We start from the raw sequence: 16514 nt of genomic DNA on the forward strand, positions 1-16514 counted from the left end.
GTGCCAAGTGCCAACATGCTAATATTTCTTCCTCCTCATCTGGTATCCCTGCATGTGTATCAAAAGTGCTAGTTTGGCAAAACAAAATAAGAAAATCTTACCATTTTGGCTGTGGCCCAGTGACGAGGCAGCCAAAGAACTTTTTTGAGCTTGATGCAAAGCGAGGAGTCACATTGCTAGGTCCCAACTTAACAAATCCTAAAGTTGAAGGGAAAAGGATAAGCCATCAGCTCTTTAAAAGAAATAACGCTTGCAATACAAAAACTTACTTTTCAGTGAGCTCCCATGAATAATATGAAGCTTGCTCCTGGGTAGACATGCTCAGGATTGCTCTCCAACATAGTGTATTTCTTCACTCACACATCTAGATATAAATTCCATTGTATTTATGATTATACAAAATCTCCTGACTAGAAAAACCACTTCCCACAAATGTTGCATTACAGCAACATATTCAGATGATCACATTTCCCTGCTACTTTAAACTACTGATCATGATAACAAATCACATTTTAAAGACCCATACCATTTAAGATGTGATAATTGCTAACTAGGAACATTCTGGACCTTCCAAACCTCAAAGACTTTTTAAAAAGAGCCCCAAAGAGGACAGACACCCTAAAAGAGGACACAGGGAAGACTTATCCTATGCACAACCTCTCCTGGGATAACAAGGACTTTGCTGAGCAAGTGAAATGGGAACTGTCAAAACAAGGGTTACTGTATTTCATTTATTTATTAGTGTACTTATTTTCTGCCCCATCTCCTGAGACTCAGGGCAGATTAAATCAACTAGACAAATATACATATAAGGTAAAGGTATCCCCTGTGCAAGCACCGGGTTATGTCTGACCCTTGGGGTGACACCCTCTAGCATTTTCATGGCAGACTCAATACGGGATGGTTTGCCAGTGCCTTCCCCAATCATTACCGTTTACCCCCCAGCAAGCTGGGTACTCATTTTACCGACCTCGGAAGGATGGAAGGCTGAGTCAACCTTGAGCTGGCTGCTGGGACTGAACTCCCAGCCTCATAGGCAGAGCTTCAGACTGCATGTCTGATGCCTTACTACTCTGCAGCACAAGAGGCTCTAATATATATATATATAGATATATAAAATCCTAAATTAATAATAATGATTATAATAATAAGGTCCCCTTAGTACAGTGGTTCTCAACCTGGAGGTCGGGACCCCTTTGGGGGTCAAACAACCCTTTCACAGGGGTTGCAGCAGGGCCAGCAACTTGGCTGGGGCGGGCACATCTACATAACAGAGGTAGATCGATAAAGCATTCGTCTGTCTGGAGCAGCAAAAAAGAGCAAGATCGGCATGGTGGGACAAGAGGCAGAAGTGAACTGAGAAATCCCAGGAAAAACCCAATTTCTATACAATCATGACCCATGGATCTTCACGCCATTGGTCAGTTTCGGTTTAATTTCTGTGAAAGAACACTGGCCTAATTCTACGGATGGGGGTGGCGGCATTAGGAAGGCTGAGAACCACTGCCTTAGTTGGATCCCCAGTTCTGGGTTGGGAAATACCTGGAGGGGCGATCTGGGACCCCAGAGGGGTAGGACGCGACGGAGCCCTCCCAAGCAGCCCTTTTCTCCAGGGGAGCTGCTTTCTGCCGCCTGGGGCGGAGCTAGTTCTCCGGGGATCCCGAGGCCCCACCTGGGAGTCGGCGTCCCTGTCCTGGCCCTCGGGGATGCTCCTCTCCTCCCGCGCCGCAGAAGGCGGATCCGGTCCGGGCTGCGGCTCAAGGGCCTGCGAGGAAACGCCAGACCCACCTGCAGCCGCCTCAGGCAAACCCGCCGCCGTCACCCTCCTCTTGGACCCTTCAACCGGGAGCGCCCAACCGGAACTTCCGGTCTCAGTACTTCCGGTTCCGGCCAGTCGGGCGCAGGCGCGGCAAAACCGAATCTGGGGACCGTCGGCCGAGTTCCGTTGCCCGGGCAACGGGCGGAGAAAGCCCCCATTGGTGGGCGTCCGCCTTGGGACGTAGGCGGGGCAGCTGGGAAAGTCGCTTCCCCTCGTAGCTTTTTGCGAGGCGCCACTCATCCCGTGCAAGCGTTGCCACCTCCCGGCGGGATCGGGAGATCTCCCGGTATGCCTGTGGATCTCCACGCCATCAGTATCAGTTTCCCTGGGGGGAATGGCTGCTAGGGGAGGGGAGGGTTCCTGATGGCCTCATGCCTCGCCGAGCTCCTTCCCCGACCCTCTTAGGCTTCACCCCACAGATTTCCAGGGATTTCCCAACATGCAGCTGGCAACCATTACCAACCGCCTGGTTGCCAACTCTTGCTTGGAAAATTCCGGGAGATTTGGGGGTGGATCCCGGGGAGGGTGGGATTTGTGGTAAAAAAAATCCACCCTCCAAAGCTTATGGGGACCATCTCTTAACTGGGATGTGGTACCAATCTTTGTGTTTCTCAAAAAGAGTCAGGGCAAATAATGGTATCCCCCCTGCAAAGCAGCCAGGGGACCTCTCCCTCCAGCCTGGAGATCAGTTGTAATTCCAAGAGATCTCCAGGCCCCACCTGGAGGCTGTCAACCTTTGCCCAGTGTGTCCTTTGGCCAGCATTGCAACATATGTCCATACCGCAGAGATCTGGGGAAATGGTTAGCTCAGAGGAGATGGGCATTATTGGAAAGAGAAATTATTATTATTATTATTGTTGTTGTTGTTGTTGTTGTTGTTGTTGTTGTTGTTGTTGTTGTTTATTATTTCCATCCAGAGACCTGGTGGAAGAGCTCTGTCTGGGTAGCCCTCGGTAAAATTTGGCTCTAGACAGTTTCAAATGGGACCTCAGCACATGAGCTTGTAACAGGGCAGGCCCATCAAGTTTACCAACCCTGGTGACAAGGAAACCTTCATATACAGGGGCAATGAATGTCTGTGTAGCAAGCCACAGTAGGACCTCTGCACCTTGTTTGTCGGCCCTCCGGGGTAGCTGCTCAGACACTGCATGAAACAGGAAGCTCACCTAGATGGGCGTCTGACCTGATCCAGCAGGGCTCTTCTCAGGGCCTTCTGCACCTCTCTGGAATTTGCTTTGGGGTGCGATTCAGATTCAAAGCCACAATCCCGATATATGTTACTTTCTTGCTGACAGCCCCAAGCACGTAGATCTTTTCCGCACAGGGAATTAGGCCTGGCCCGGCACTCATTTGGTTGCAGGGCTAATTCCACATCAGCACCAGCCCAGGCCTGTCCTGATTCAGGCCCTCTGCTGCACGGCAGCAAGGAAATACAGATATTTTTGCATTCTCTTTTATGCCCTGTGCCGCAATGGGGCCTATGCTGGGCCAAGCCTGGATCCTCCCCTGCCCTGGGCCATAGAATCATAGAATCATAGAGTTGGAAGGGGCCACACAGGCCATCTAGTCCAACCCCCTGCTCAATGCAGGATCAGCCCAGAGCATCCTAAAGAATCCAAGAAAAGTGTGTATCCAACCTTTGCTTGAAGACTGCCAGTGAGGGGGAGCTCACCACCTCCTTAGGCAGCCTATTCCACTGCTGAACTACTCTGACTGTGAATTTTTCCCCCTGATATCTAGTCTATATCGTTGTAGTTTAAACCCATTACTGCACATCCTTTCCTATGCAGCCAGCGGAAACAGCATCCTGCCTTCCTCTAAGTGACAACGTTTCAGATACTTAAAGAGGGCTATCATGTCCCCTCTCAACCTCCTTTTCTCCAAGCTGAACATTCCCAAGTCCCACAACCTATCTTCATACAGCTTGGTCCCTTGGCCCCAGATCATCTTCGTCGCTCTCCTCTGTACCCTTTCAATTTTATCTACGTCCTTCTTGAAGTGAGGCCTCCAGAACTGCACACAGTACTCCAGGTGTGGTCTGACCAGTGCTGTATACAATGGGACTATAACTTCTTGTGATTTTGATGTGATGCCCCTGTTGATTCAGCCCAAAATGGCATTTGCCTTTTTTACCGCTGCATCACACTGCCTGCTCATGTTTAGTTTACAATCCACAAGTACCCCAAGGTCTCGTTCACACACAGTGTTACCTAGAAGTGTATCCCCAATCCAGTAGGCATGCTTTTCATTTTTCTGACCCAGATGCAGAACTTTACACTTATCTTTATTAAATTGCATCTTGTTCTCATTTGCCCATTTTTCCATTGTGTTCAGATCTCGTTGAACTCTGTCTCTATCTTCTGGAGTATTTGCCAGTCCTCCCAATTTGGTGTCATCTGCAAACTTAATGAGCAGTTCCTCCACCCCCTCATCTAGATCATTAATAAATATGTTAAAAAGTACCAGACTGAGCACCAAGCCCTGAGGTACCCCGCTACTCACCTCCCTCCAGTCTGATGAAACACCATTGACAACAACTCTTTGAGTGCGGTTCTCTAACCAATTCCCTATCCACCTAACTATCTGAAAATCCAGATTGCAGTCCTTCAGTTTATCTACCAGATCATGAGGAACCTTATCAAAAGCTTTACTAAAATCCAAGTAAACGACATCAACCGAATTTCCACGATCCAGCAAACTTGGTCAAAAAAGGAAACCAGGTTGGTCTGACAGGACCTGTTGGAGACAAATCCATGCTGACTTCCCTGGATCACCAAATTGTCCTCCAGATGTTTGCAGATTGCTCCCTTTAATATCTGCTCCATTGTCTTCCCCACAACAGAGGTCAGACTCACTGGTCTGTAGTGTCCTGGGTCATCCTTCCTCCCTTTTTTGAAGATCGGAATAACGTTTGCTCTCTTCCAGTCCTCCGCGACATCTCCAGTCCTTAAAGAGGTCCCAAAGATGATGGTCAAGGATTGTGCAAATTCATCCGGACCAGGGGATTTGAACTCATCCAGTGCAGCTAAGTGCCTCTCAACAACCTCTCTGTCCATGTCAACCTGCCACCCAGACACTATCTCTTGGCTACTGCCATCTCTAGATGTGCCTAAACCCTTTGACCTGTGGGAAAAAACAGATGTAAAATAGCGCTGAGCCTTTCTGGTTTCTCTGCATCCTCCATCCACACCCAACTGTGGGCTTAGGTTGGACAAGAGTTCTGCAAGTTCTCTTGAAAGTTCTTTAAGCACTCTCGGGTGCATTTCATCCAGCTCAGGGGATTTGAACTCATCCAGTGCAGCTAAATGCCTCTTGACAACCTCTCTGTCCATGTTAACCTGCCACCCAGACACTATCCCTTGGCTACTGCCAACTCTAGACCTGTGGGAAAAAACAGATGTAAAATAGGCTCTGAGCCTTTCTGCTTTCTCTGCATCCTCCGTTAGAGTTTGTCCATCTGCACCCAACAGTGGGCCTATTGCCTCCTTTACGTTTGCTCCTCATATAACTGAAAAATCTTTTCTTGTTACAATGGGCTTCCCTGGCCAATCTTAGCTGGCCAATCTTAGCTCACTCTCAGCTTTGGCCTTTCCACACAGTGTGCCAGAAGAGACAAAAAATGCCCTAGGTGGTTCTGCGGTGCTGTGCAGCGTCATCAGGCCACCTGGGGCATTTTTGTGTGTGTATATAGGAACACAGTATTGCTACCATGTCCCTAAACCGGAAAGAAATGCCCCCCTCCCGCACAGCGGAACCTTTCTACCCTGGCTGCCTCATCTGGAGGCAGAAATCTGGGTCGGAAGGTGTGTGCAGAAAACAGTCCTCCATGGGACACAGGAAGTGGCGGAACAAAATACTGCATTGCAAGGAACTGGCAGCAGCCTGGAGCAGAAAGTGTACCAGGCAGAAAGACAGAAGGCAGAAATCTCGTGTTAACGCAACAATGGATCACTTGAGCATTTTTCCTTGTATAACTTTATGGACATTTCTCTTGAACGTTTCCCTGTGCAAAGGATTGTTTTGGAGTGGAGCCAAACAACTAGTTTTGATATTTAGGATCTGCTGAAGGAAGCTTTAACTATCGATAGTTCATCCCCCCCCCCATATATAGTTTTTTGCTTCTAGTGCGCTGTTAGACTGGAGTCTCTGTAAAGGAGAAACAGCTAGCATGAGCACAGGGAGGGACAGGAGGGAGTTTGAGCGGAATATCAGTGATGGGGATAGGTAATCTGGGGGTGGGGCCAGGAGTGGGCAGGATGTGAGGCAGGGAGGAACCTCAGTGGAATCCACCCTCCAAAGCAGCCATTTTCTCCAGGGAAACTGATCCCTGTCACCTGCAGATGAGCTATAATTCCAGGGGACGGGACCCCTGGGTGTCACACCCTTCCTGTCAACTCTGAGAGCTCCTCAGAGTAAGAGCTGGAGGTGTCTGGAGATGCAGTGCAGGCACCTGAAATTAATCAGCTTCCAGACAGAAACAAGCAGCAGGGTTTTTGAGATGGAGAATGCTCAGCCGGAGGCAATTCGCCAGGCTTCACACACTGACAGCCCTTCCAAGCCAATGGGGGGTAAGAAGAAGGGCATGCTGCAGCCACTGCCCACCCCCTCTCGGCCTTGGTCAGATGTCACCATGGACTTTATCACGGATTTGCCCCTTCGCCACGGCAAAAGTGTAATTTGGGTGGTGGTGGACGCTTTTTCAAAGCAAGCCCATTTTGTTCCGTGTGTGGGGATGCCCTCGGCTGTGAAGCTGGCTTCCCTGTTTGTCAACCACGTATACCGGCTATGTGGAATCCCTAGTAGACTGCTCATGGATCAGGGCCCACAGTTCGTTGCCAAGTTCTGGCGGGAGCTCTTGAGACTGCTAGGAGTGGAGCAGGCTCTCACCTCTGGTTACCATCCTAAGACGAATGGGCAAACTGACAGGGTGAACCAGATACTGGAACAGTACCTCCGCTGCTTTATTAACCATCAACAAAATGACTGGGTGTCCCTACTCCCGTTGGCTGAATTTGCCTATAACAATGGGGTACATGCTTCGACTGGTGTGTCCCCATTCAAAGCCGTCTATGGGGCGGACCTCTTAGCTGTGCCCACCTGGGAAATTTCTTCCCCTGAGGTCTCTGATGTGCAGAAGTGGGCTGGTGGGATCTCCAGAGCCTGGCCAGAGATTGTGAAGTGCTTGGAGGAAGCCAAGCAGGCCTACAAGGCTCAGGCTGACAAGAAACGAATGGCAAACCTGGCCTGGGCTGTTGGGGACCTGGCATACTTGTCCACGAAAAACCTGCGGTGCCAACAACCCTCCCGCAAATTAGGGGCCAAGTTTGTGGGCCCTTTCCGGGTGACCAGACTGATAAATGCTGTAACGGTGGAACTTGCCTTGCCAAAGACTTATAGAAATGTACACCCCGTTTTTCATTCCAGCTTGCTGAAACGTGCCCCGCCTCCAGAAGCCTGGCACCCTCCCTTGTCTGCGCCTGTGCCTCTATTCATCGACAAGGACACCCACTACAAGATTCTGGACTCTCGTTGGCACAAAGGCAAACTGCAGTACCTGATTGAATGGAAGGATTTCCCTATGGGGGATAGGAGGTGGGTTGGTGCCTCCGACATCAAGGCCCCCACACTCCTTTGTGCATTCCACTGGGAATTCCCTATGTTCCCTAGGCCCAGGGACAACGGGTGAGGGGAAGTTCTTTTTGGGTTGGAGGAATGTCAGGATCAGTGCCTGCTCTCTGCCATGAATTGTCCATGAACAGGGGTTACCCCATCTTGTCTGTATTTCACTATTCTTTTTCCTGGCTTTCCATGTAACCCAAGCCTGTTCTCTGTTCCCATGTTATCATGCTTTATAGTGCCCGCTCTGAATTGTTTGTGCTTTGATCTTTGCCTGCTCGCTCTGCATATTGTAACAGCAACAGTGTATCTTGTCACTGGCGCCGGCCAGTCCAAGGACGTGTGAATTGTAGCACCTCTGGCAGGATGCCTGGGATGGCACCTGGGGAAGAGGGCACCCCTCCCCTTGGGAACATTCAAGTTTTGGGCGGGAGAATTGGATTGAAAAGGGCTTGCAGTTCTATTGTGGGGTAGATTTGACTTCTTGAGTTATAGTGACTAGAGTAAACTTCCATTAAAGCTTTCTTATTATAGAAGTTTTGTTGTGAATTCTTTTAGCGCTTGACAGCTACAGGTGGTCATGTGACAAGCCTGCCTCAAAGGAGAAGCGCCTAATTTCTCTCAACTTCTGTCGGCCTTGGATTTTTTTTTTTGTGCCTTCTTCGTTCCCCCCCCCCCCGCATTTAAGAAAAGAAAGGATTTTTTCCTCCCTCCTCTGACTTCTTTGATCCTCTCCCCCCTTCAAGAAAACAAAGAAAGAGTCTCCATTTGCCTCCCCCCCCTCTTCTGAGCCCCTCTAACCACATGCAGAACACTTTCCTGTTTCAATGGGGGGGGGAGGAAGACCCGAGTTCAAAGCGATCTGAATTCAACAGGATTGACAATGGAATAAACAAAGTAAGTGCAGACTCTGCCCTGGAGAAACAGCCTAGACTTGGAATCGTGTTGCCATTTTATATTTCCCCACTAGAGGTCAGTGTTGTACCACTAGAGTTCATAGTCTTAAAGTGATTTAAATTTTTAAAATATATCTTTGAAAACATGAAATAGAGAAGTTTTCCTTCAGACAGAGGCAACCTGGGCTGTCACTAATAAAAACGAATCTTCAATGTACGCTACAATTAGATCTTTAATTTTTCCTGAACCACTGATCATTTTGTGCAATAAAAACATACATTTTCATACATTTTATGATTTCTAAAGTAGCATGGGTGAGCCTCAGTGACAGGTTTGGCTTAATGGTTTTCTTGGATGGTTTCAGTCATGTGAATCTCAGCACTTTTGTAATGGAACCTCTAAGATTGCTGTTATACACACACACACACACACACACACACACACACATATATCAGTTTGGGGCTCGTTTGCAGTTTGTCTCTGTCTGCCTGCCTGCCTGCCTGCCTGTCTGTCTCTCCCTTGCAGCAGGAGCCATAGCAGGTAATCAGGGCTGTTTTGCAGTTTGGCAGGGCTCTCTGTGTCTCTGTGTGTGTCTCTCAGGCATCTGAGAGCAAAGTGGCTAGCATCCAGGAAAGGAGGGTGGGAGCTGGAGAGGGAGAGCCAATCAGGATGCGGCCAGTTGCCTGCCTCCAGGCAGTCTACATAGTCTAAAAACTCAATAAAACAATAATTCACAGATATCAAACTAGATTAAGAATGATACAAAACCACAATTTAAAACTGTTGCATTAGTCTTAATTACTAAGATCAAGTTATAGCCAACAAAATGTTATCTTATTGGGAGGGGATGGGGGAGGGAAGGAGTTGATAGAATCTGTAATCTGTAGCCAGTATGGTTAAGAGTGGTTAAGAGTGGCGGTTTCTAATCTGGCAAGCCGGGTTTGATTCCCTGCTCCTCCACATGCAGCCAGCTGGGTGACCTTGGGCTAGTCACAGTCCTGACAGAGCTGTTCTTACAAAGCAGTCCTGTTAGAGCTCTCTCAGCTTCACCTACCTCACAGGGTGTTCTGTTACAGTCAGAGGAAGGGAAGGTGATTGTAAACTGCTCTGAGACTCCTTGGGCAGGGAAAAGCTGGGTATAAAACCAACTCTTCTTTCAAAATTACGAAATTTCCTCCATATGCTTTATCTGCTAAGAAACCACCATTGGCTGGAGTCTAGACTAGTGACACGTCATTTCCCACTCGTTTTCTTTATGCAGAACGGCTTTCTGTGCGGTGTGGCAAACGGAATAGGTCAGGAACACCCTTGAGCATGCCTGATGCATGACAGGAAAAGCCGAAAGCACTGCCAGGAGCTTAGAAGAACACATTTCTGGTACAGAATATTGCAAGTGGAACATACTATCCTTCGGGGCCTTGTCATCTTCAGAACTCCTAAACCACATGTTCTCCTTGCTGATCCAGCAAAATCATAGCTCTAATTCCTATGAGTCTGCGGATCAAAACTCTGCGGATCAAAACATACGCGCAACTGGGCTGCCCAGGCAAAGGTACATTTTTGTGAAATCTTGGGGAACTTTCAGATTTGCTTTAAGGAAAAACAAAACAAAAACAGGGGCGAAAGGGAATCTCAGAGTTAAGTCTGCTCATGTACAGATCTCCCTGCATCAGATGACTCTTGAAAGCTCCCCCACCCCAACCGTATTGGTATCTAGAATAGAATCATAGAATCATAGAGTTGGAAGGGGCCATACAGGCCATCTAGTCCAACCCCCTGCTCAACGCAGGATCAGCCCTAAGCATCCTAAAGGAGTGGTCCCCAACCTTTTTATCACCGGGGACGACTCAACGCCGGGGACCACTCAACGCCTTTTACTGAGGCCTGGTTGGGGGGGGGGGTAGTTTACTCCTCTACTCTCAACCACTGCCCTAACGCTCTCTGATCGCCATGGTAAAGTTTAAACATACCTTCAAAATAAGATACAGACACTCCACAACAATGAACATAAGGAACATTTTATTTTCATGGAAATTTTAACTCATGACAATGACAAATCAATGGGAACCCTGAGCTTGTTTCTCTGCAACGAGATAGTCCCGTCTGGGAGTGATGGGAGACAATGACACCCGAAGTGTGTTGTAAAGGGCCGGGGGGGGGGGGAGAAGGCGTCCTTCGGGGCCCACCTCCAATTAGTCGAAGGACCACATGTGGTCCTATCCTAAAGCATCCAAGAAAAGTGTGTATCCAACCTTTGCTTGAAGACTGCCAGTGACTGCCATCTAAAGGCCTACTGTGGAAGTGGCCAAACTGTGGTTCTCCAGATGTTTCATGTATCGTTGATTAGTTTTAATGTAAACCGCCCTGAGCCTTCGGGGAGGGCGGTATATAAATCTAAATAAATAAATAAATAAATAAATAAATAAATGTACATGGACTAAAATTCCATCATCCCGGGGACGATGGGCATTGTAGTCCATGGACATCTGGAGAGCCACAGTTTGGCCACCCCTGTTCTACTGGACTGAAATCTAGCTCATCCACTTTGGACCAGCATAGCGACCCTCTGGAACTCTTGCTTGTGTATGGACATTGTGTAGACAAATCCAAGGAGCACCTGAGATTTTGGGTTGCTTCAGCAACCTTAACATGGTTTGGCCTTCACCACGATGTGAAGGGGCCAGAAAACAGCGGGTGGGGTGGGGTTGAGGAAGCCAAAGGAGGGAGGGAGGATAAAAGGAGCCGGAACAATATCCTGGGAAGTTGAGACAGGAGGGTAGCGTTGAGATCTTTCCCCTTGCCTGCAAGCCCTTGCTGTTTTATGACTTAAACAAAGTAAAGCATGAACTATTGTAGACAACTCCCTGTGCCAACATTTTGGCTTGTCTCTGCCTGTCTCCCTCTTCCTCTCTCTTTGTGTGTCTATCCTCCTCACCTTATATGGGTGCACAATGTTGGAGAAGGGCTTGTGCCCTGGGCCTGTTTAAGAATCCAACCAGCATGTGAACTGAATGGCATCTCCCTCCCACAAGAAGAGTGATGGAGTCTCTGTGCCCTGACGGTACTAAGGTGAGAGAAAGTCTCTTGTAAAATATTCCCCCAGTCTAGATCCATAGAGCTGGAGGGGCCATCCTGGCCTTCTCGTCCAGCCCCTGCTCAAGACAAGATCAGCCTCAAGCAGCCATGAATGTGATGAAAAAGGCTTCATGAATGCAATTCTGTGCCAAGGGCTAGCAAGTGTGATCAGTGTGTAAGAGAATGAGGAGGAAAATGCACGCTCTTCATAGCGCATAGAGCAGGGTTCCCCAACGTGGTCTCTGTGGGCACAAGAGTGCCTGTCAATACCTTTCCTAGTGTCCACCAAGTGTTTTTAGAAAGTAGGTAGAGCAATTGGCCACTGGAGCTTTGACTAGCTATGTGGATTTCTAAAAATGCTGCACAAGGATCTTCACTGGGTAACCGAAGATGAGCCGTGGCAGCCATTTTGTGAATGGCTCCGTCTCATGTGGCGGCCATTTTGTGGCTGCACCCACCATACTGAATCAAAATTCTACAGGTGCCCCCCAGTTCCAAAACCCTGGGGACCTCTGGTGTAGACGGCGAAGGACGGACAACTGGAGGTCAGAATGCCTGACTACTAGTTGATAGAAGAGGATATATTTATCGCCATGGACACCTTGTTCCCCCAAGGTCTCCGATCGGCCTACCTGCGGGTCCCGGGCAGTCTCTCCTCAGGACGATTGAGCTTCAGCAGCCAGGCTGGAAACCAGCCAAGCCAAACCTTCTGAGATCTTAAGACTCTGACCCTGGAGTCAGACGGTTAAGGAGGAACCCCAATGCAGACCAAGGGCCACTTGAGGCTCTCTGGCCTATTCTGCGGAGCTGCCTCGGTAGATACAGAGCCCAGGAAACCAGGCGATACGACGTGCCTGTGCAGAGCCCAATTCGGCAGCAAACACGGGACCCCAACTAAGCTTGGGAGCCCTGAGGACCCTCGGGCAAGGAGGCCCCTGGTTCCTTCCAAGCCACTTATCAGCAGGCAGCTGCTCCTTCGACTCTTCACTTCCATGATGACAAATTAATAAATTAGCCACCACCCCTTGATCTGACTGTTGCCTATTATAGCCTCTGATCATTTCCCTGGTGTTTTTTCTTTTAATTACAAGATTTACTTGGTGCTGTGCCTGAGAGAGAGAGAGAGAGAGTTGAAGCTGTACTGGGGTATGTGTGTGTGTGTGTGTGTGTGTGTGTGTGTGTGTGTGTGTGTGTGTGTGTGAAGTCACTCACATATGGAAACATTCAAGTGGTTCGATTCAGTCGGCTGGAATGAACACGGCAGAGACTTTTCCAGTTGTTAACGAGTCAAATGATTGGCACGCAGCTGTCCTCTAGGATTTTCAGGACAAGGTATTTGGATTGGCCTGTGGCAAGGAAGCAGAGTGGGTTTCCATACATTCATTTTCTTGCCTCTAGTGAGAGTAAATAAGTCTCCTGGTTGTCAGGAACATGGAAGAAGAGCTGGTTATACTCCACTTTTCCCTGCCTGAAGGAGTCTCAAAGCAGCTTACGAACACCTTTCCCTTCCTCTCTCTCCAACAGACACCTTGTGAAGCTGGTGGGGATGAGAGAGTCCTGGGAGAATTGGGCATTCATTTGTGGTACTGTTGTGTGTGCGAGGCAGCAGAGGGCTGAGCTTGGGGTCTGGAGCAGGATCCAAGCAGCCCCGAAGAACAACCAATGAGCTGTCGGGTCCCCACCCGCGGGGCCCAATGAGTTTGAATCAGTCAAGCACCGCTAAGCCAATCAGGGCAGATGCACTGAAAAAGAAAGTCTTCTTAAAATTCTGTGATGTTTTGATGGCCTCCAAAAACTGTATGAATGGCTTTCCTCAGAGCAAAAGGGAATGCTCACCTAACCAATGTGTAGATTACTGTACTTCTTTGTATTTCCCTCACTAGATCACCTGAACATTGGGCAGGGATTTAGAAGTGCCCTTTCCATGTCATCCCACCATACTCCCGCCCCACTTCCTGGGTGTTCTCAGTAGAATATCTTGAAGAAAAAGTGCCCTTTGAGCCCTCTGACATGTCCTAGGCAGGAGCTGCAATCTGTGGAGAGGGTGTTGGTGGCTTCATTACACACAGGGCTTGGCAGGTCATAGCCAGTAGCTTGAGCTGGATCCTGTAGTGATGACAGACCATGGAGTACCTGCAGAATGAATGCGGCCTGCATGCTCCACCTCGTTCTTGATACAGGCTGAGCTGCCACATTCTGTACCAGCTGGAGGCTCTGAGTTGTCTTCAAGGGCAGATCCATGTAGAGCGCATTGTTTTGGCCTACTCTTATGTGCCATACTGTGGCATGAATCCAGGTGGTCAGATCAGCTGAGTCAAGGGAGGGGGCTGTGTTCTGAGTTAGATGAAGTTGGAAGGGTTTTTCCTTGTTATTTTATTTTGCACTTATTCTCCAGGAATAAGGCTAGGTCCAATATAACCCCTAGACTAGTGGTCCCCAACCTTTTTATCACCAGGGACTACTCAACGCCGGGGACCACTCACCGGGGACCACTCAACGCCTTTGACTGAGGCCTGGTGTGGGGGGTAGTTTACTCCTCTACTCTCAACCACTGCCCTAGCGCTCTCTGATTGCTATGGTAATGTTTAAACATCCCTTCAAAATAAGATACAGACATGCCACAACAATGAAGTGTGTTGTAAAGGGCTGGGGGGGATGAAGTAAAGGGCCGGGGGGGGGGAGAAGGCGTCCTTCGGGGCCCACCTCCTATTAGTCGAAGGACCACATTGGGTCCGCAGCCCACAGGTTGGGGATCGCTACCCTAGACTCTTAATTTGCATGAGATCCTTTCTGTGAACTACTTTTCCCCCCCTGAAATTTTATTGTTTGTTATTATGTAAAGCATTTACAGAAAGGTAAAAGAGAGAAAAAGAAAAACGACCAGCTAATAAATAATTATTAGTACACAGTCTATACATTGTCTATGCATGTATACCATACATAGTATATTCTGATATTATCTCAAAAAATATATAGTCAGTTTCCATTGCTTGTTAGTCCTAACCTAAGTTACTGCTGCCTTTCTTAAGTTTACAAAAAATGGAGAGAAAAAAAGGAAACAGCCGGCTAGCAGAGTATTCATTAATCTATATAAAAACACAATCCATTCTTATCTTGAAACGTACGTGCTCAATTCCCATCGCTTAAATTATAAAAACAAAAGACAATCAACTAACCAAATAATTATTGATACATATGAAAGTATAGTTTGCCATCCTCTTTTAACATACATATTCAGTTCCCATCACATATTAATCCTAATTTGTGATGGTCCATGTGGGAACGAATGACATGTCCCTGAATACCATCGCTCCTATTAAAAAAGACTATCAAGATCTGGGGAGGAAGCTCAAGCAAATGGGGGCACAAGTGGTATTCTCTTCAATCTTGCCTGTCAAGGGAAGAGAAATGCGTCAGGAGAGGAGGATAACGGAGGTGAATCACTGGCTGCGTACGTGGTGCCGGCAGGAGAGATTTGGTTTCTGGGACCATGAGATAGGCTTTCTTGAGGAAGGCCTACTAGCACCTGATGGACTGCACTTATCGAAGCTGGGGAAGAATGTGTTTGGCAGAAACCTGGGGAGATTCATCAGGAGAGCTTTAAACTAAAGCCACAAGGGGAAGGAGACGATTAAAGGGAGTGTATGGAAGGAAAACGATCGGGGGCAGCCCAACCGGCAAGGCCAGCTTATAGGGAACCAAAAGTAAAAGGATTTAGATGTCTTTATACTAACGCCCGAAGCATGGGCAATAAGAAGGAAGAGCTGGAACTTCTCATGCTGATGGAAAGCTATGATCTAGTAGGCATCACAGAAACTTGGTGGAATGATTCTCATGACTGGAATGTAATAGTGGATGGATATGAACTGTTCAGAAAAAACAGAATAGATCGAAGAGGTGGAGGAGTGGCACTGTATGCGAGAAAAGGGCTTACCTGTCAGGAAATTCTAGTGAAGGAGAAAGCAGCGGAAAGCATCTGGGTGAAAATAAGCGAGGGGAAAACAAACAGTGTGGTGGTTGGTGTCTACTACCGACCGCCTGACCAACGAGAGGATGTGGATGCTGCACTTTGTGAGCAGCTTGAGAAAATATCCAAGCGGCAGGACCTTGTCATCATGGGTGACTTCAATTTCCCAGATGTGTGCTGGGAAACAAACTCTGCGAAGCGTCCTCAGTCATGCAAGTTTCTGACCTGCCTGGCTGACAATTTCATTTATCAAATGGTAGATGAACCCACAAGAGGTTCAGCCATACTGGCAAGGAAGATTGTAGCCAGACGCGGATGTTGGATTTTCGTAGGGCAAACTTTAATAAACTCAGAGACATGATGAGTGTCATACCATGGACGAGAATGCTGGAAGGGAAGGGAGCATGTGAAGGGTGGGCGCTAGTCAAACAAGAGCTATTGCATGCTCAATCCATGACTATCCCAGAAAGATGAAAACACTGCAGGAGCACTAAGAAACCTATATGGATGAACAGAGAACTTCAAGAGGAACTAAGAAAGAAAAGGGAGATGCTCAGGAAATGGAGGGAAGGACAGAGCTCTAAAGAAGAGTACTTAGAGGTTACTAGGCACTATAGATCAATCATCAGAAAGGCCAAAGCTGAGAGTGAGCTAAGATTGGCCAGGGAAGCCCACTGTAACAGGAAAAAATTTCTAACCCCTCTTGTGCCTCAGAGAAGCAATGGAAGCCCTGCCTGGCAGCATTCCCCTGAGTGGGTGACGGGCCCCTGCTGCTAAGGAAGTGCACGGATGGTGGAGATCAGCATCCCATGAAGATCTGGATCCCTTCCCTGTAGAGGGGCCCTTCCAAGGGTTTGGGACCAGAAGAGTCATAGAATCATAGAATCATAGAATCATAGAGTTGGAAGGGGCCATACAGGCCATCTAGTCCAACCCCCTGCTCAATGCAGGATTAGCCCTAAGCATCCTAAAGCATCCAAGAAAAGTGTGTATCCAACCTTTGCTTGAAGACTTCCAGTGAGGGGGAGCTCACCACCTCCTTAGGCAGCCTATTCCATTGCTGAACTACTCTGACTGTTAAAAACTTTTTCCTGATATCTAGCCTATATCGTTGTACTTGAAGTTTAAACCCATTACTGC

At 48.1% G+C, this 16514-nt stretch overlaps 1 protein-coding gene and 1 long non-coding RNA gene across 10 annotated transcripts in view; one reads left to right on the forward strand and one right to left on the reverse strand.

The window, feature by feature from the left end:
* Positions 1-1884, reverse strand: part of SUPT20H (SPT20 homolog, SAGA complex component) — a 37348-nt gene extending 35464 nt beyond the window's left edge. For 4 of the 9 annotated variants that reach the window (XM_077346203.1, XM_077346201.1, XM_077346200.1 and 1 more), the window contains exons 1-2: positions 1543-1876; positions 102-198 (exon numbers count right to left, since the gene is read on the reverse strand). In XM_077346203.1, coding sequence (XP_077202318.1) covers positions 102-104 — 3 coding nt within the window. In that variant the 5' untranslated portion in view covers positions 105-198; positions 1543-1876. Of the gene's footprint in view, positions 1-101; positions 199-1542 lie in introns of all 9 variants that reach the window. The other 5 variants (XM_077346202.1, XM_077346204.1, XM_077346199.1 and 2 more) reach the window with 3 other exon arrangements.
* Positions 1885-1894: 10 nt separating this feature from the next.
* Positions 1895-7971, forward strand: LOC143841628 (uncharacterized). Its single transcript, XR_013232741.1, has 2 exons — positions 1895-2105; positions 7244-7971. It is a non-coding gene; the product is annotated as an uncharacterized LOC143841628 (long non-coding RNA).
* Positions 7972-16514: the final 8543 nt, after the last annotated feature.

This window comes from Paroedura picta, chromosome 7 (assembly GCF_049243985.1).
Source record: "Paroedura picta isolate Pp20150507F chromosome 7, Ppicta_v3.0, whole genome shotgun sequence".
NCBI lineage: Eukaryota > Metazoa > Chordata > Lepidosauria > Squamata > Gekkonidae > Paroedura > Paroedura picta.